Source organism: Patagioenas fasciata, chromosome 2, assembly GCF_037038585.1.
Source record: "Patagioenas fasciata isolate bPatFas1 chromosome 2, bPatFas1.hap1, whole genome shotgun sequence".
Lineage (NCBI taxonomy): Eukaryota > Metazoa > Chordata > Aves > Columbiformes > Columbidae > Patagioenas > Patagioenas fasciata.
This window is the reverse complement of record NC_092521.1, coordinates 148,785,345-148,806,219: the sequence shown is the minus strand read 5'-3', so window position 1 is coordinate 148,806,219 and position 20,875 is coordinate 148,785,345. Positions and strand designations below refer to the sequence as shown.

Sequence of the window (20,875 nt, the reverse complement as noted above, 5' to 3'; positions counted from 1 at the left end):
AACAATGAAGCTTCCTCTCAACTAAATAAGACATCATGATTCAACAACGATGCAATCACATAAGTAGGCAGGGGACTTTACAGGTTTAATTCTCTTCCTGTCACGGTTTTTTCTTTAACAGAAATTGAATGGTACTGTAAATATCTAGGGGACAGAGGATAATATCAAACAAGATTTAAGTTAAAACTAAAAGCTTCTGTTGACTGCAACTGCATGAATATTTTGTTTTTAAATACTGGATCCAACTGGATCCAAACCAGACCTTACTGAACAAAAATTTTGCTACATATCTATCTCATCTTTCTCTCTCTCTCTCTCTCTATCTCTATCTCTATTTCTGGGGCTGTAACTGAAACAAACTACTAACATCAACCAGAGAAAAAGCAGCTGGCATCCAGGAATGAGCTCTGCTGTTGCACAGTAGTACGCTGTAGGGAAATTCTTAGTTTCTCTGTACTTGAAAGACATTCACAAAGCAAGTCATTCTAGATCAGCCAGCCAGCCAGCAGTTATATGCTGATAGCTGAAGTTTTGGTTGCCTTCTCCCAGTCCTTGGAGACGGTGACATGACTGATTAAAGCTAACTAACCTAGTCACCCAAGGCTCCTTATCTTCAGATATCTGTAATTAATTGCCATGAATCATTGCCAGCAGCAATAGAAGACAATTAGATTGCATGTAATTTGATAACTGTTGTCCCTTCAGACATTCTATTTATTGAAGCTGTATTTTCAGACTTCCATTGAGACAACACCACAACAAACAAACTCCGAAGCCATCAAGGATACGGAGTTAGACTTCATAGATGCCTGATTTTATCACTGTAAAAGGAAGGTCTGGTATCCTATTTTTAATAAAACATATTAACATATTGCCTAGATGTTTCTAAGTCACAGACTAGACATATTTTAAAATTAACTGATAGTGCTGCAGGTATTTGTCTCTAGGTTCAGAAAGTCATCTTTAACTCTGAATATAATTTAAGCACTTATAGATGAATGGCCTAAGAAATTAATCAGACAATTATGCTTTCTAAAAGCTGCATTTGTAGAATAAAAATGAAATGCTGGCAGACGAAAGCAGGGAGATATATATTTTAAAACACACTATGTTTCAGGGAGAATGCAAAGATAATAATAAAATATTTCTTGGGAAATTTAGAGGAAGGAAACGAGCAAGCAATTAAAAGAATTTCCATAATGAAGAAAAGCAGTTCTGGGAATTCATTTTGCAGAGGAAAAAACAAAACAACACTTTTTTTATTAAAGTGAGCCAGCAACAAGATAGCCCTGCACAGATACAACAAAATCAGCTTTCTCAAGACTATTTGCACTCTTACTCAGTCTCACTGAATGCTTCTTACTTTCTTACCACATCTCTGCCTCCCCCATAGAGCTAAAACTGGCTTCTGAATTGTTTAAGATTTTTGTTAGAAAATTAGTGTCAGATTTCTGAACATCGTTAGTGCCATCCAGCTAAAAACAGCGCAGGAGAAAACAGAAATGACAACTTGTGCAAGAGATCAGCTGGGCTCGGTATTGCAGCTGATGGAAAACCTCTTCCAGCCAGCACGTGCTTGAGCACTGAAAAGGGGTGGGAGAGACACTTGGCCACACTGTGTGTTACCTGGGAAGAGGAAGCACGTGTGCATGGTGTTATAATTAAATTTTCTAATTTATTTACCTTTTCTTTAGGCAGGCACTGAATGAGGCAGGGGTAGGTGGCAAAGACATGTAGAGAATATCCCTGGTCTAACAGCCATTAGCAGAAGAAATGAGGGAGTACGAAAAAAGATAATTTATCCTGAGATGGGGTCCTAATGGGAAGATTAAGGACAGACAAAATGAGGAAGGAGACACTTTGCATGCTGCTGCTGTGTAACTGCACTTTAATACAGAGTACTGTAATCATCATCATAACACAGCAATGTTATGATGGAATTTTACAGTTTTATGGGATCTGATAACCGCAGAACCCTGAGGAATGCTTAATTTGAACTGGCCTCTCAGAACATGAAAGCTCTAATTTGAGTAGATAAGCTACATGTGAACTACGACATGAAAGTGTTTCAGAGGTTATATATAGTGGCTGCTACGTAGGAAGCTCAATTGTTATGAGTGGTTCTCTGATGCTCAGAAGTACTGATTTCATTTCATAAGCACTTTGTACCAAGACTAAACTCTCTTTCTTAACGAAAGCATTTGTTCCCTATGAATGTCTACTGAGGAAACACACAATTTAGAAAACTGCCTTGCTGCTTTCGCAATGACAAAGGTACAAGTTGTTCTCTTGTGGTTTGTTTTTTTTTTTTTTTTAGTATATATCTAATGCGGTGAGAACTTAGGAAAAGTATAAACATATATGGGCATACCATACTTATTCCACTCAACAATCAGCAGAAACCTGAAGACAGGCTGCAAACATGACTGTTGATTAGACAAGCCTTAGCAAAATCCATTTTTAACAGCCTGTATCATGTCTAATGAACGAGGGGAACCCAATCTAACAAAGGCGGAAATCCTTTGTGTGCACTGAGATAAAGAACTTCATCTCGCACTATATTCTCCAAGTGCTCTGGAGTGTCTGGAAAGCCCATTGTGTGTGTGTGCAGGAGTCCTCAAACTCAGGTGCCAGTATGGAAGTCACTTTGCGCAGAATCTCACAGATTTACATCTGAAGGTTGTTATTGTAAACACTGAATTATGTCATCAGCTGGGATGAAACAAAAGCATTTAGCTCTCAGCTCTTGCCTCTATGTACACACAAGGCTTTACTCAGCTCTACAACATCTTAAACTGCCAGGTTTTCAAAGCGCACTTTTCTGAGCACCTGACAGCACCTGTAATGGGGAGTCACACACTGACAGACAGTCTGGCAGAGGAGGATGCCATAAACCTGTTATTAATCCAAAAAGCCATTTAGTCTTCCCAGCTTTGTGAAAAGTCAATGTGGAGTCATTGCCTTTTTCATGATATTCAGACGCTTTTGAAAGGAAGCTTCCCTCTTGGGGACTCCTATAAAACTGTCAGCCTATTTAGGGGTCATTACAGCAGTCTTATAAAGCCCCGTGGACTGTCTTGTCATAAGAGACAAGCTTCAAAAGAGCAAAAGTCTCTGCAATGCCTTACTTAAGAGATGAAAAAAGCCAAATCACCAAGTCACTCAAAAAAACAATTACAGTAGCAAAATATTTTTAATGCAGTTTTGTTCCTAATTTGCTGGAGCAGGGATTTGAGAAATTACATTCTCAAAATAAGCATTTATTGACTTCTCTGCAGCATCCTCTCCACTAAAAGAAAACAATAGGAACCATTGCAATAAAATGACCATGAAAACAGCTAGCAGCAATATGATTATGGTTTAATTATGAAACATGTTAGAGTTTATTTCTCATTTGTAGATATGCATAAATTACTAATGTGTAATTTTTAAAAATCTAAGAGCCAGGCCTAGACTACAGGCATCAGTGCTTATGACCCCATGTCTGTTACCAGCCCCATTATTGGGGGCTCTTGTGTCCAGATAATGCCACAAATAGTTACATTTTTGTCAACTTAGTTTTTAGCTATTTGAAGATTCACATCTTGTGTGGAATATAACCAACAGCTGTGATCAATGGTCTGACTGGAGGGCTGTAGTTAGTGGGGTTCTCCAGGGGTCCATATTAGGTTCAGTTCTGTTCAACCTGTTCATCAGTGACCTGGATGAAGAGACTGGGTGCACCCTCAGCAAGTTTGCTGATGATACCAAACTAGGAGGAAGGGCTGATACACCAGAAGGCTGTGCTACCATTCAGCGAGACCTGGACAGGCTGCAGGACTGAGCAGAGAAGAACTTAATGAAATTCAGCAAGGGCAAGTGTAGGGTCCTGCACCTGGGGAAGAATAACCCCATGCACCAGTACAGGTTAGAGGTTGACCTGCTGGAAAGCAGCATTGCAGAGAAGGACCTGGGAGTTGTGATTTACAAGAGGTTGACCATGAGTCAGCAATGGACCATGGTATCCTGAGGTGCACTAGAAAAAGTGTGACCAGTAGGTCAAGGGAGGTTATCCTTCCCCTCTACTCTGCCCTGGTGAGGCCACAACTGGAGTACTGCATCCAGTTCTGGGATCTCCAGTTTAAGAAGGACAAGGAATTACTGGAGGGAGTCCAGCAGCAGGCTACAAAGATGATTAAGGGCCTAGGTCACCTTTCTTATGAGGAGAGACTGAGAGAGCTGGGTCTGTTGAGCCTGGGGAAGAGAAGGCTGAGAGGGGATCTTATAAATGCTTACAAATATCTGAAGGGCATATGTCAAGAGGATGGGAGGATTAAAATAGTTTGTAGTTGATCAGAGCTTTATGTAGAACAGTGGAGGAAGCTGGTGTGTGCCATAGTTCCCAAGCAGTTAATAGTGTGTCTCAGGGATCCATCAGGGCTCACAGCTGAAATCATAGGGCAATCAGTTGTAAGAACACACACACCTGATACTGAGTTGAGACAGGCAGAAACATGATTTTATTAATGTGGTAGCTTTTTACCTGTGGGGATAAAACATAGTTTGAAGCTTTTAAAGGTGTTATATGCTCACCTCATTGAGCACCAGTCTTTGCCAGTTTAACACTCAGTTTAAACTGTTCATCTGTTCAACCAGAGCACTTTTTTGTTTAGCTCTCACATACAATACACTTGATTCTTCAGTTATTAAAAGACAGGACTAGCTGAAATACATCAACAATATGCAGACTTTCAAGATTACCATCCATGTCTGAGAAGGATAAGATAGTGATGACTGAAGTGGTTAAGCTGTAGCCCCAATTTCTATTGCTCTTTGGAAAGCTTGCACTTTGTTTTGGAAAAAGTACGCATTTTGCTTTGTTCACATGTTTTTCTATATACATATGTAAGTGCAGTTCAGCCAGAATATTCTATACAAGAATACTGAATATGATGTATAATTATAACAAATTGTTCTCACTAGCTGCATTTCTTAAGGACTTGTCAGAGAAATGCTTCTTTACCTGATCTTGCAGTAATGCTCAATAAATAAATAAATCCCTTGAGAGGTCTCTAATATAAGTGCCACAACTGCAAGACATTCAATTTAATTGAGATGCTTGATGAGGTACATGTTGGCTACACAGGCACTTTCAAATCACTCCCTTTGCATAACATCAGACTCCAAACAAGCTTTCTGCAGGATCTGCACTCTTGCTTTTTTCAGTGGAGACACTCTGAGCACTTTGCAATTCCTCAGACAAGATCAACATGCTAAATAATATCCTTCCTCTGCTGCCTCTGAAAAGCACAACTGCTTTCAAGTTAACCCAGCATTCAGTTGATCCAATATTTTCAAATATTTCAAAATTGCACTAATACATTAATTTCTTTTTTATATATGTTAATTTTTCTTGTATATTATTTCCAACTCTCTTTTGCTTTTTAGAAGTAGAATGATTCAAAGTGGGAAAGTTTTATAAACTTCTATTTCCATTTTTGGCATTCAGCTAAATACAGGACACCAGCAGGTAAAACACAAGGTGCTACAGAATTCCTTTTTACTTGAAGGGTGTTTTTTCACAATTTCAAGCAAAAAAAGGTGATGGCAAACACATATATCTCCTCCTAACCACTGAAAAACAGAGAAAGACAAATACATGAGATTTTACTTGCATTTCTTGTTGTTGGTATATCTGTAAAGAATATCTTGGCCTTTTCACTTCAGATTTAGATAAACAAATAAGTAGCTGAACGGTGGTTTTCAGGTTAGACACTGCAGCTGTCTGCATAAGAACTAGGTTTATAAGCTCTCATTATCAGAACCACAGACCTAGTAAATGCTGTCAATGAAGGTTTGTCAGCAAGCTTTCAGGTCCACTTTAGAGCAAAACAAATACTCATCTTGACAGCACTGCCTGACCACAGATGAGATGCAGCAGTTGCCTAAGCACAGGAAGACCCCGTGGCCATTTGAGACTTGCAGGTATGATCCAGGACCTACAGCAGACCCATATTCTACAGGAGGAGTAACATACCATTCAGTATAACCACAATGCCTAAAATTATACCAGAAACCAATAGCTATGCAACTGAATTTCACCTTAAATTTCCACCACCTATGACAGGATAGTTTACCTCACATGCAAGTGTTTGTACATACTTCATGTACTTATGTAACCAAACTGCATAGCTGAATTTCACCTTCAAATTCAGTATTAACTGCAACTAAAAAAAGAAAACCACTTCTACAGACTCCAGCCTTTCATAAATATCAAAACAGGCTAGTATTTTATATGAATTCATATACATTATTAGAACAGTATACAGATATGTGCCACCTTTAATTGAATGTTTATGTAAGAATCAAATTTCTGCACTGTATTTAAGAAATTACTTTGATTTCCAAGGTGAGGGAGTAATATGCCTGACATGTACCATGAAGAAAATAAAAATACAAGGAAGTCATAATTTATACAATGTTAATGGCTAGATAATAGCATCAAATGCTTTATTTCCATTTTTGTTGGAAAAACAAACTCAAAGTTTTTTCAACAGAACGAAATTTCTCAGAAATAACTTACCATTTCATTCAACTACATAGTCATCCATCGTACAACTCTAAGTATTGGGGTTTTGTTTTCTAAACAGAGGGACATTTGGGGCACTTGCTTATAACTATGGAAGGAAGATATCGCAAACATCCTCACCAATCTTGCTGTAAACCACTGTGCCAGCCAGTCAGTTATACCCCCAAAATGAGCAACCCACAAGGCTGCTGATATATGGACATCATGTTGTTGGCCCACTCCCGGCTATGGCTGAACTCAGTGGTAGCACTTTTGAGCCACATTATGCCTGTTACAGCACTGGAAGGCACTTCTTCTATCATACACTGGGAAAGAGGTATCCACACTTTGCCTGAGGCAGGAAGAGCCCGAGAAAGCCGCTTGTTTTGCTGTCAGTACTGAAGCCAAAGGAGAATGCCTCCTAAAGATCATGGCATTTTACTGCTTCATCTGTGTGAGATCAGACAGATAGGATTTCAGTCTGCAGTTTCTCCCTCTTCCTAATTCTTTTGTTGCTAAGGCTACAGAAAGAGTACGCTAAGACAGAGATGCTTTTGTTTATTTATATATTTTAATAGGAACTCTTGAAAACTCATGCAGCTTGATACATGCATGAAGCAAACCTCCAAGTAACCCTGTCACATCTCTTCTGTTAAATGTTGTGCCACTTAGAAGTCTGGTGAATATGTGAAGCCTTGCTGTTTTGGTTTCTTTTGTTGTTGTTTTCTCCTTGTTGTTCACATTGCTATTTGCTGCAGACTCTCCAAAATCTCCATTGCCAATTTTGTGTTCTAGAAGTAAATATACTCTTTTCTTATTGATAGTCTGTGAAAATCTAGACATGCTGAACATGAATGCATACCAGTGTTAACAGATGAAAGAAAACGACAAAAAAAACCAAAACAAAACAAAAACCAACTGTTACTTTTATTTCTTATTCCTTTATTCTACAGCTATTAAAAGTGTTTCATCAGCATTTTCTTTAGCAGTTGATAAAATTTAGCTGGCACTTTTGGAAGGACAAATGGACATTTTACAAATGAAACCTTCTTAACTCTTATCCCTCTCTTGATATGAATTTTGAGCTTTGGCCCTATTTATTATTCTGTTTGAAAAAATCTGTATAATTCACACAATCACAATGAAGACATGCCATTGACTTCCTGATAGATACTGAAAGCTCTCAAGTTATAATTACTGAATTTACACACAGTCAAAGGAAGTGCCTGACCAAATCTCAAATGATGTACATGCTTACATACCAAGCTGTTACTGTTTTGGGATAACAGAAAATTGACTCTCCCATATTACACAAACATGAAACATTTTCAGAGTGGCATGAAGTAATTCATCAATGTCAGCCAGATTCCTACAGCTTTGAAAATCTATCCCTAAGGACTGGTGTTATCCAAACTGGAATTATGTGGCTTAGCCTAACAACTTTTAACTTACCTACTGAAATTACCCTGCACTAACGACTCAGTAATATATTCATCCTGTTCCCTGCTCCAAACCAGCTATGTACAATTTGCTGTGTGCTGTTATATGAGCTAGGGCTATTGTTTTGCCTGGGTTGAAATGAGCATTGTCCTCAGCTTTTTGCATGACTGGATTGATACAAATCTTCCTTAGAAGAGTACTCCAGGGTGCACGTGGTAAAGAGGGTCAAAATGAAAGTGACTGGAAATAAGAGACCTTCCCAGTCTTCACAGTCACACTAATATTCAGTTTTCACCAGCTGAAACTATTTTCAGCCAACTTCTGCAAGCAAGGGCTGAGGCATATATGACTGAAATAATTACTTCAGAAAGAATGTCCAAGGTCTGTTGATACCACTCGTAGCTCTTTTCAGTGATGAGTTCAGAGATTCCGGAATAATTGTAATGTGCTTTAGGAACTTGGAGATGAAGAGGGATATGGAAATGTAAAATTTTATCATAAAGAAAATTCAAAGGCAGATTCCATTAAATTCTGAATCCCCTGTCTCTTTTCTTGCTATAAAAATTCATTATCATCAGCATATTAAATTAAGTGCCTTGTGTGCCAACACAGCTAAGCATGTGGAAATGAAGTCAGGATTACCACAGAGAACTGTGAATTCCCTTACTTAGGAGTGGAAAACTTGTTTTTACTTTCTCCCCCCTCCCAAGTTTAAAAGACATAGAGAATGAATCTCACCTTCAGCCTTTGCCTTTTTCATCTATATCTGTGTTATTAGTGGAATCACCCCTTGAGTTTAGATTAAGAATAATGGAAAAGTTGACAGGTTCATTACTACAACACTTCTTGCAGAGCTGGTAATGAATTTGGTCCAGCTGAAGATTGCAGCAAGACTCAGTACAAGTGCCAAGATTACCTCAGTTTAAGTAAGCAATGTGGTTTTGGGCACCTCATCATAAGAAAGACTTTGAGGCACTAGCGACAGTGCATAGGAGGGCAACGAAGCTGGTGAGGGGCTGGAGCACAAGTCTGATGAAGAGCGGTTGAGGGAACTGGGGCTATTTATTCTGGAGAAAAGGAGGCTGAGGGGAGACCTTATCGCTGTCTGCAAATACCTGAAAGGAAGTTGCAGTGAGCTGTATGCTGGCCTCTTATCCCGAACAGCAAGTGATAGGAAAAGAGGAAATGGCCCCAAGTTGTGTCAGGGAAGGCTTATATTGCGTGTTAGAAAAAAAATCTTCACAGAGAGGGTTGTCAGGCATTGGAAGTGGTGGAGTCACCATTCTTGGAGGTGTTTAAAAGGTATTTAAATGAGGTTCTTAAGGATACGGTTTAGTGCTAGAGTTAGGTTATGGTTGGACTCGATGATCCTGACCGATGATTCCAACCAAAATGATTTAAAAAAAAATTCAATACAAAAATATATGAGCCTTTTGTCTAGTTTACTGTTGTGCAACTGAAAGCTTAAAAGAAAACAAGACAGTGATTTATCAGTCTACTGAGCAGTTAGTGTGACATCACTAGTGGAAAACTCAGCTGGAAAAGTGGAAAAAAGTCAGTAAATTAATGATTGTCCCAGATTCTAATTCTAGTTGCAGGTGACATAGGTTTGGTATGACTTAGGAGAGGACTAGGATGTTTCATGTCTGAATTGTTCTGTTTCCAGATAACTTCACTTTCTCACTTTTCTTTATCACTATTAAAAAGCAGATTAATAGTGAATTTAGAAGTAATTAACAGAAATTTGAATTTGACTTAGGATGTCATTTGAAGCAGCTTGCTTTTTGTGAAAGTTCAGACACTTTCCCTAACATCATATGAAGAAGTGAGGAACATTTTCTTTTCCCTTGACTCTGTTTGAAAAGAGATATGATTTTTCTGAAAATAAATTACATTCTCCATCTCCATCATCTCCAAAGTAATGAAGTAATTTTGTGAAATAAACTCTTGAGGAGTGCGAATAAAAAAATTTTAAAATAGCAATAATAACCTTTTCAGATAAGAGAGTAATAAAAGTTGTTTAGAACTACCACAAGAAAATCCTATACATCTTAGCCTTAATTACTATATCATTTAAGAAAAATTTTAGCTCTCTTACAGCAAAAGTATCGCATCAAAATATTCTGCTACATACAAAAGCAAAAGATATATTCACAATGTCATACCACCTTCAACTGTAAAACCACATTTTTTAGGCACAGTAGTTTGGGCCCTGTAAATGTCAGTAAGCTTCATCTATACTAAAGGACCAAAGGTTAATCAGAGATTGCGAAAAAATATTTGCAAGTCTACTGCAGGAGCCCAAAGTTTCCTTCCCTCTCTTGAATGAATCCTTCACATACACCAAAAATCACACAACATATTAATAATTAACTGTGAACAAAAAAAACTATACTTCCCTAAAATTAAGAATTAATGCAACTTTTGCTATAGTAAAGGTCTTGCAAGTGAGCTGCAGGCACATTATTAAAATAGTTAAAGTGCATTTCTTCATTCAGCACTTAAAATCATCTCAAAACAAAATTTGCCATTTCCCTTATTTAAGGCAAGGGCTCAATATTATTTGAGCTCAGTAATACAGTCTATGATCTGTTCCCAAAATGTATCAATGTTAGAAAACAGGCATCAAAGATAAAACCAATTGTCTCTTTTGTTTTTCAAGTGTTTGTTTTGTTTGTTTGTTTGTTTTTGGGTTTTGTTTGTTTTTCCACATGGCTTTTTGCAAATACAGATTTCAGAACAGAAGTACTGCTCTTTTGATCCCTAAAGAATCAGTGAACTACAGTGAGAAATCTGTGTTCCACAAAGCTTCATTCCTCCTCAGTTGTATGTTAAGTGTTTTAATCTAATAAAAATTAAAAACCTAAAATCTGGTTAAACATTCGTACTGAATATGCATTGATTTGATACTTTATAGTCCACTTTAAAATGTGACTATGCATTAAAAATGAATTCTGTCAGGATGCAAAGATCAATAGCATCCCTGTTTTTATTACACTGAATGAATATATCAAAATGTCATCCATGGAATTCACTCTTGCATTGCCAAGGATCTCCAAAAAAGAAAGGAAGATATAAACATTATTTAAGCAAAATTTTTGAACAATAAATTCAAAAGATAAACAAGCGAGCAACTCTACACAGATAATTAAAGGCTCTAAGAGATGGCAAGTCAGGAAACAGAGTTTAGAAGTAAAGCATGTCTCTCTCACAGCTTGGCATGAGGAAAGAAAACAGAAATACTTGTTAAACTTATATGTTAATACATATTTTTTCTTAAATGCAGGACATTCTTCTTAATAACTTGGAGGGACTGTGGTTTTAGAATACAGTATAAGTAAAACTGCTATTTATTCCTAAATCCTTCAAATATAACTGGCATTAAAGCATTGGGTTTAAAAAAATATAAAAGAAAAAATAGGAATAGACAGAGGGAGGCTTGGCCAAACTGACAGCTCACTGTGCGACTGTGATGTTGTTTAGTTTTGAGGCTTCATTTATGAATGGAGAAGTTTTTCCACTTTCAATACAGTCCATTAAAGCCATATTCGCAGGACTGCCTTATCATTTGTCCAGCTAAGTGAAATTTAATCTTAACCATTATTTTTTTTTTCTCCTTGCAGTAAGAACACAGCAGTGGACACGCTGACACTGCTGTCAGTAGATGAGAGTAATTGCTCTCGAATCCCAAGGGCTGTAAAACTCAATCCCTTCTGTTGTTTTTGCCAGTCAGAATCACACGTCTTCACTTCCATGTCTGATTGGGTCTGATAAGATAGAAGTCTTTTTCTGGGCAGAAACTCTGGGAGAAAATACAAAATTCAGCAGAAGATTGTTGCCAGTAGGAAATCCACCAGTGGTGTTCTGATAGGGGCAAGATGCTTCCTGGGTCTAAACTATAGGAATTGCTAAAATTTACATTTCAAACAGCATCTAGAGAAACTAAAGAGAGGACAGAAAAGGAAGAAGGGTGTCTTCAGTTAGCAACAAGTCTGTTTTGGTTAAAAGAAATACACAGCAGGAGATCCACAGGAATAAATGAATCACTTTGCTACCTAAAAAATAGATCTGTTTTGTACTGAAATAGCCACACTTTTCTATGCTCACAAGTAGTATGTTGGGAGAAGTGAAGAAAGTAAGATACAGCATGTTGAGCATGCTCAGTCAAATCAAACTTGGCTGTTTCTTGCTTGGAACAGGATCTTTTCCTGTCATACAGTTGTAATCATTCATTCTCTTCTAAAACTTTATGTGGAAAATTATGTTTTTCTCACTCTTTTCATAGTGCAAAGCAATAAATCCTTACTGTTAGCAAGGTTGCAGTCAGCTCAAGCTTGACTATGATTTAATCTATTACGTTATTGCTGGATTTCTTTTTTTAATATTGGAAGTTTGCAAAAGACTGTTGTTTTGATATAGGACCTCTATACAGTGGCAACAAATTCAAAAGTAATTCATATGTCCCAAAGTTATTTTGCAAAGTTTGTCATCTTCTGCTAACACCAATACAAGCTATATATTAGAGACTGCTCCATTTCAATTTCTCTGTATTTTATTTGTTTGTACTGTTCAGTGGGAGTTAGCAGTCACAAAGATCAGGGACAGATAATGGTGAAGCAAAGGACCAAGCAAGTTGCCTAGAAATCTTCCATAAAGCTTGCAGCTGGAGCTGCTTTACAGAAGATCTGGGATAAAGAGACAAAAACTATAAATACAAAAGCATAGGATATCACTACAAAAACTATTCATGTGTCAAAGTGTGGTAAAATTATCATTCAGCATCTACATAATGCACAATTATATATTAATCTATTATGAAGCCTTTTCCAGTGCTCAGTGGCCATGTCTACACTAGCAAGCACTGTGGCAAAACCGGTATGTATTTGTGGATACCTTAGGGGTGGATACTAGGGACTCAACATTCATACTTGATTAATTTTGGAGATCACTTTCTTCTCCAGTAAATGCAAAAGTGCAACAGGCAACAAGAACGTCTGCTACCCAAATTCATTACCTTTACATCTGCAGTGCTCCGGGGATCAACAGAAGGGTCAGTCTTACCATGACCATGAATCTGAGTTTAACAATATTAATACATGTAAAGTCATTTGCTTAATAACAGTGAATTGTTATAGTGCATACATTTCTTTTATATATGTGAAGAAGGGTAGGTAGTATGTTTATCCTATTTTTCTCCTTGCTTGAAAGAAGACATGCCAAACTAGATATATTCATTAAGATGTATTTTCATGCTCATTGCTTTTTCAAGGACTTACAGTGTTTGCAGCAACAAATTTCACCCTACACATTGCCTTTGCTAGGCTCTATTAATTGTAAATAAAACGCACTTCTGAATGTCCTGAGCACAATAAACAAATAAATGTGGGTTTTTACTGCCACAACACTGCACCTGTATACCACAAAATTCCTCTTCTCCAGCAACACAATGGGCCTTGGAGGTCTCGTCTTCTCCATCCCAAGGTTCTGCTCATTTCTGAGGGTCCTGCACATCAAATAACTATAGCCACAACTTCTGTTAGTCTCTGCAATGTAGTTCAACTTCCACAGAGTCCAGTTGAAGAGAACATCTTTATTAAAAAACACACCTTAATATGTCCTTCATTTTGCGTGAGTTCTGTCCCAAATCACACTGCCAAATAACTAGAGGAAACAAAACAGCACTGTGCAGAGCAACAGCAAATGTCCTGGAGTCTCTAGTGGCTGCACCACTCCAGCTCGTGGACCAGAGAGACAGCATCTCTAAAGAGAATTTGGCCATTATCATCTTCCCTATATACTGGAGCCGGTCCACCCTGGCTACTGCAAAGATGTGATTAACTGATTTACAATGCACTTTCTATGGCTGCCCATGAATGCCTGGACTTCATGTTCCACTCAAGTGGATCTTAAAATAGCCTCTGGATGATGAGAGATCCAGGATGATGCTGCTGTGAAGTTACAAAACTCCCAGTAATTCCAATGGAAAAACATGAATGAAAAGTCTCATTAGCTGAAAATATAAAGAAAAGCCAGTGGAACTAAGCTATGATTGTATAGATTTGATAACACTGGAAACATTTAGAGTGATTTTTAAACTGTGTGTAGAAATTTCTGCATACCACCTTCTCTTTTGTCCATGTTTGTTTCTTTGGTTTGTTAGTGGTTTTTGACTTTTTTTTGGCGAGGTGCTGGAGAAGTGCTTTGCTTTGTTTTTTAAAGCTGAGCAAAAGTAGCCTCATCATTATAAAGAAGAACAGAAAATAATATCAAGTGAAAATTAAAGATATGCTCATTACTGTTAGCCTTCCAGCAAAAGACATCTTCCACATTTGCATAACAAGTCTACAAAATACTTTAGAAAGGAACACCATCTGCAATGGAGGAATGTTGTAATTCTGTAGTGTCATTAAATATGAGTGGCAGGTAGTACCCACTGTCCGGATTTTCTTCAACAAGAACTGCAACAGACACAGGGTTTCAAAAAATCAATATGCTCTCCAGCACCACCGATAAGCTCCCAAGCTGCAGAAGACTTTGCGGCATATGGATTCTTCCACTGTGAATATGTGTTGTAAGCTTTACCTCCTCGACAAAGCTGGGCATCAAGGTTTTTTTTGTAAAATGCCTGTGTGTTGCAGTAGGGATTTACAACGGAATCCGATAATGTGTAAAACCACAACTTGGTTATCTTATTGTGCTGAGAAGAGTTTAGAAAAAGAGAGGGCCATGACAGAACACAAAACCTGAATTCAATAAACTAAGGGTGATATATTTTTGAGGTTAAGACACTATAAGGACATTAATCAGACAGGAAAGTTGTCCCTGGAAAAATACCATTCTACAGATGTCCATTTGCAAGCATTCATTTTTTTTCCTGAATGTTGACAGATATGAGTGTTAGAGGGGAAGCTCTGGCCCATTTTGCTTCATAAGAGCTTGGAACTCAACCAAATGGAGATACTGCATGGGGATCTACTGGTAAGCCATGGAAACACCAGCTACACAAACTTGCTTGTATTTGAGACATCTTCCATTTCACCTACTAAAATAATTCAAAGAAGGATCAATCTGTGTCATGTCTTAGTGAATTGCTACAAGTATAGCCAGATGGGAAATACAGGCAGCAAAAAGACAAATAATAACATGAACATACAATGCAAAATTATAATTTACCAACTAGCGATTTCCATGTTTATGCAAGAAGAAACATAATTAGCGCTGTGCAAACTGAGAATCTTAAAAAACAGCAAATGCAAAACATACCTCTCGGAAAGCATTGTTATTTTTCAACTCGTGCTACAGAGACACCACTGTCTCTGCAGATGGGTTTTATATTGCTTTGCTTTTGTTATTGCGTAAGATAACAACTCAAAATCTGAAAACTGTTTTGTTTGGCTGAGAGTGAGCTCCTCAGACCTGAAAATAAATGGCACTGTTGCTGTGGAAGCAGAATATTTTGACTGAAAATATAAAGTATAAATTATTCCAAGCTGTATTTTATTGGAAACCTGGATGTAGATTTTACTAATGGGAAATCCCAAGCCTAATACTTCAAACAAATCAGTAAAAATATAATAATTATAATATTAACACTTGCTTCCTGTGTATAAATACAAAATAAATTCTCCCTACAGTACTTGAAACTGAGAGCAACTTTATAGACAGAACTGGTGCCTACTTGGATTTACATTATGTCAATATGAGGGTAATCTGGGAGATAAAGGTTTTTAAACAAGGAATCAAAAGTTGAATTAAGCCATAAACAGGGTGAGAACATCCCAAGATTTCATTTAGGTAGATTTGTTCTATGTTATTATTCCTTGGAAGATCAACAATCAAAATTATGGACAAACTCTTTTAATGACCAACCTGGAATTTTTTTCCAGTTTCTTATGTCTCTAGGGCCATTTCCTCCTTCATATCTGGCTATTACTCTACATAAAGACCAGGAAAAAATCTCACAAATTGAGAAGTTTATGCAAACCGTTAAGAAATATATATATATATATATATATATAAATATATATATATATTTTTTAATACTAATTCATTTCACAGTTCCCCAGCAAGAACTTCAAAAATCCACAACTTCCCATAACTGTTTTCCAGCAGAGATACAGACATCCTTAAGACACTCTCTTCAAAAGTCAGACAGGAGAGGGTCCAGACCCTGTCTTCTGCTTGCTACCATGTGCTGACATGATCACAAGTACAGACCATGAAGTTTTCTTCCTCTGCCAATGCTCATGTACACTGAAATAAATGTCTTAATTTTTTACTAACCCTCAATCAAAGATAAAAAACTGAATAAAAAAATAGAATTAATTTCTACCTCAATCTGGGTGGTGTTGTCATGTGCCTCTTCCAGCAGCAGGTCTGTGAAACCCCCTGGCTCAGAGGAATCCTGCCCCATGCTGGCTCTGTTGGTGTCGACTGATTTGAGAGACTCTGAGTGCCTTCTCCACCTGTGGCTGCTTACATGTGAATCCACTTGCAAATTTTCCTCCACTCGAGGGACGCTCTGAACAACGTCATAAAACACAACTGTTTGACATGAAAAAACAAAAAAAAAAGTGAGTGGAACTTTTGTTTACTAATCATAACTGAAAACTTAAGAATAGCATTATAATATTTCAATCACTCCATAGCACAGCCAGTTATCTCTCTGATAAAGCCTCTACAGCAGCATAAGAGCTTAAAAGAAAAGACAGTGTATTATACTTCCATGAAATTCAAGAATTTGGCTAAGTTTTATAGACTCCTCTAAACATCCAAAATGTTTTACTGTCCTGCTTATTTTATGTATGGGAAAAGATTTCCCTGTAACCTTTGTAAGTATGCTACTTCCTTACCCATAAATGTGACTTTTCAAAATAAAAGAAAAAAAAAAAAAACAACACAGTTAATCTAGCACAATGAAGAAGAGGCAGAGAAACACTGGTAGGGGCTGAGCTTTTTGCTACTGATCTTGTGCAGAAAGAGCTTGGAAGCCATGGTGCAAGGCAGCCAAATAAACATTATGTCAGGCATGAAATTCCCATAAACATCTGTTCCAGTGTAAAAATAAAGCTTCCCCATTGTATAAGTGATAAATGCAAATGACGTGTGAAGTCTGTAGACACCTACTATATCCCCTGCAGAGGGTGAGCAGTTGAGTGGTGTGCTTTACATATTCCTTTTGTTTTTTATTCATGTATATTCACAACTTTTTCATGCTAGTAAAACTATCATCAAGACAAACCCATAAACTCTTCAGGAGTTTCAGTTTTGCCCAATCCAAAAGCCAGTGAAAGTATTTTTGTTAATTTATTTCAATTAACATCTTTAAGAGGGGGTAGAGTAATTTTGCAAACTTTACACTGATAATCAGATATGCTTTTCAGACTGTCTTTAGGTCTAAAAGGAGAAGTGGAGGGGTTCTCTGTGCTTTCCATGTAGGGGATATTGTTCAAAAAACAGAACTGCAAGGTTCCAAATTAAGTCTCAAGAGAAGTGGCCAAGTAAATGAAAAATACTGAAAGGTTAGACTTGTAAAGAAATTACTTTTACCAATATTTCCATTGTTCTGTTTGGCAGAAACTTCTGACCAAAGGAAGCCACCACTTCTAAGGTCCTTACTAAGCATTGCATATGTTGTCTAGATACACAAGAGATGGAAAAAATAGAAAAATATCTGTCAAAGGTTTAAATAAGAATTAAGATTTTACTGCATCATAGCGAGAACAGGTACAGGCATCATGGATATAGGAGAATCTGGCAGACATTGTTCTTGACAGACCAGAAAGAGTTACAGTACAGAACAAAAATCTCTAATATGATTTAGGTTCTCTGTGGTTCCATTTTTCTATCAATTTCCCCCAAATCTACTAAACTTATTTCCTAAGCTATTTGATCATGGTCAACCACACTGAATTTAATGTGAGTCACAGGTGCTTTGTCACCTAGAAAAATCAGAATTTAATAGAGATGCAAAATAAACAATCTTGGGCCATAACTGTGCCCAGATCCCAAGTAATCAGACTTTTAATTGGTGACTTTTTGAAACCTGTTTCCTTGTGTTTCTTAAAAGCCTTAGAACACTTGTCTTCAACAAATTGCCACTGCACTCCTTCTTTTATCAGGCAATCAGCTGCGAGATGCAGAGGGACAGTTCAGCAGATGAACTGACTTATTCCTCCCTGGTCCTTATCGAAATCCATTCAAAGCTGCACTCTCTGCTTCAGCTTGGAGGCACTCACCATGGAGTTACGGGGATAGGGCATCAGAAAGCTGACAGGCACAGCAACCTTCTCAGATACAACTGCAGGGAGGCACTTTCTGCCTGTGATACATGATGCCTGAGGCTGGATCCATGGAGACAGTGTTTGTCCTCCCGCCCAAGCGAGGTCTGCAGCTCTAAGACACCTCAGTGCCTGCTGTGGGGCACAGGGAACATCAGATACCTACAACCAGGGGTCACAGTGCAATATCTATGTGTCTGCAGGACCTCGCTCCCTTCTTCTCAAGCATCTTCCCTTGCTGCCCTTTGTGAGGTAAAAACAGAGGGGTAAAAAACATATTAACCCTCATTTTGCACTCCCATTGCAGCCTGCTCTTTTTCTGGTCAACAATCAACATGTTGAGGCAGGCATGAAAATTAGCAAATAGAAAATGTAAAAAGTTAGGGGAGGGTCTTAAATCCTATTCACCTCAGGCTGACCTTTGTCTCTAAAGAAAAGCAATTATACTTTTTCTATATCTTGAATAGAAACTAATGTGGTTTCTAAGCTTTAAGGTGTTGTAACATAAACTGCTTTTAAAAATAATAATAATATAGTGCTGGAGAGAAAAAGGAGATATGAACATTCAGGTATTTCTACTGGCTTGAAAATTCAACACTTTTTTTCTTCATAATAATCTTTTATAGTATAATTGCATCATGGCATCTGCAAAATTTGGCATGGGCCATTCTCCGTTAGAGAAACCTTTGATGTTGCCAATGCACAACTTTTATCCTGTTTCAACTGTTTTAATTATGTGATTTTTCTCTTGAAACGGAAAATGTTCTAAACCATATTGTTACTGCCATTACACTGATAAATATTATTTTACAGGTGCAAGCTACACTGACACAAGGAAGCTTTATAAGCATCTAACTGTATTCACAATGCATTATATCTTTCTAAATTTAATAGCAGCAAGAATTAAAAGCATGAACTGATAATGTTTTCATGTGCTGGGAAGGAGGAGATATTTCATGTGAGTTTTTTTTTTTTTTCACTATTATCTGTGAAAGCTTTTACCAATGTTACCACTACACTAGTTAACTGTCCTAAACTGGCAGAATGGGGATACTGAAGCTTCAATGTGATAGAAGATCTGGATGTGTTCAAAGGGAATAAAGAGAGAAATTCACTGTAGGCTTCCTCCTTCCTTAAACCTTTTCCTTCAGCTACTGGGGATGGAGAGAGAGATATGACGGGCTTAGCCAGACCTGCTCTGATCCAGTGTGGTGTCTCTGGTTTATCCTAAAAGGTCTCTAATGCTAAGAAAGTGACAAACAAGGATAGATAAATTTTCAAGTTCTAAACGCAAGCAGCTCATGAAGAAAAAACATTCAGAGACATACAACTCCAACACTTTACAAGTTAGGACTATTTCATGTTTCTGGTTGAAATCCCTGTGTAGATAATAAACTACATAAAAGGCTTTTTAGAGGAAATGTACCAAAGTACTATATTCTTATCTTCTAGATCTCAGAGCTTGCACCTAATTAACACTGAAGGAGAAGATGTCATTCAAATCAATTGGAAAGCAGCCAAATGCTCTAATATCTGATTAATAATAAAATCATGATATTGGAAAACATAAATGAGCAGTAACTTGTTCAACCTGTATAAGCAGAGACTCAGAACTACAACAAGCCTTCAAATCAATTAAAATTTGAATTACAGCTTTCAGCTGATATTTTTATGTGCAAAACACAAGAGTGTTATATATAGGTCTGCCACCAGCATGCAAATACCTCAGAGTGAAGGTCTCAGAGTGATATTGTACTGCAATATTTTGGAAGCAGTGAAAACAGACTGCAGGACTTTCCAATGAATATGTAATTGAGCTGGTGTTTTGGTCTGATCTTTCAGCTCTTGTCCTTGAAGTTTTCATAAAAATTAGCAATGAAAATCATTATGTCTGCAGCTCCTTTCCCCCTTGGGTTAAGTCAAAATTTAAAATTTCAGCTCTGTGTTGAATAAAGCTAGAAAGGGGGTGGGGGTGAGGGAAACAAATCTATAAAAAGCTTTCATTTCTCTGCGATGATCTGGAGTAAATGACTGGCTGTTGGTATGTTCAGAAACTCCTGTCTACTTGGCCAGTTCAGCCCTTTGTTGTCAATATTATTGATCAGAATTACCACCAAATGCTTTCAGGTTATAGGGGCACGATTTACACAAAGGACCTATGCAGAATATTTAGAGAGGAAATTGGGGAAGGGGAATAGCTGAAATTTACGCACGGGCTTACTTCCGCTCACATCTAAGACAGGTGCTTTAAATTTCCTTCCATGCTCACAGGTAACAGACATTTAAAAGATTTTGGCATCAATTGCCTAAACCACCATATACCCAGGTAATAGTTTTTTTACTAACTTAGCTTGCATTTTAACTATTAGTGAACAAGTTTTTAAACTGTATTAAGCTAACCTGATGGAGGACATACCAAAACTTGTACCTTCTTGTACATCAACACCTGACCTTTGAAGTGGCTCTTCTAGTCTGCGGTTTTTGACAAGAAGATGTGTGTCCTGTGCTACAAAAATACACAGAACTTCTTAACATATATCATTAACATAAATCAATGCTGAAAGTGGACAACAACTGAATACACAGAGAAGTTTGTCTACTTCAATAT

The 20,875-nt window shown here is 37.5% G+C and overlaps 1 protein-coding gene across 1 annotated transcript in view; it reads right to left on the bottom strand.

Moving 5' to 3' along the window:
* Positions 1–20,875, bottom strand: part of PLXDC2 (plexin domain containing 2) — a 270,768-nt gene that overhangs the window by 127,855 nt on the left and 122,038 nt on the right. The window contains exon 2 of the mRNA XM_065832450.2: positions 16,320–16,531. Within this exon, the coding sequence (XP_065688522.1) occupies positions 16,320–16,531 (212 nt within the window). The remainder of the gene's footprint in view (positions 1–16,319; positions 16,532–20,875) is intronic.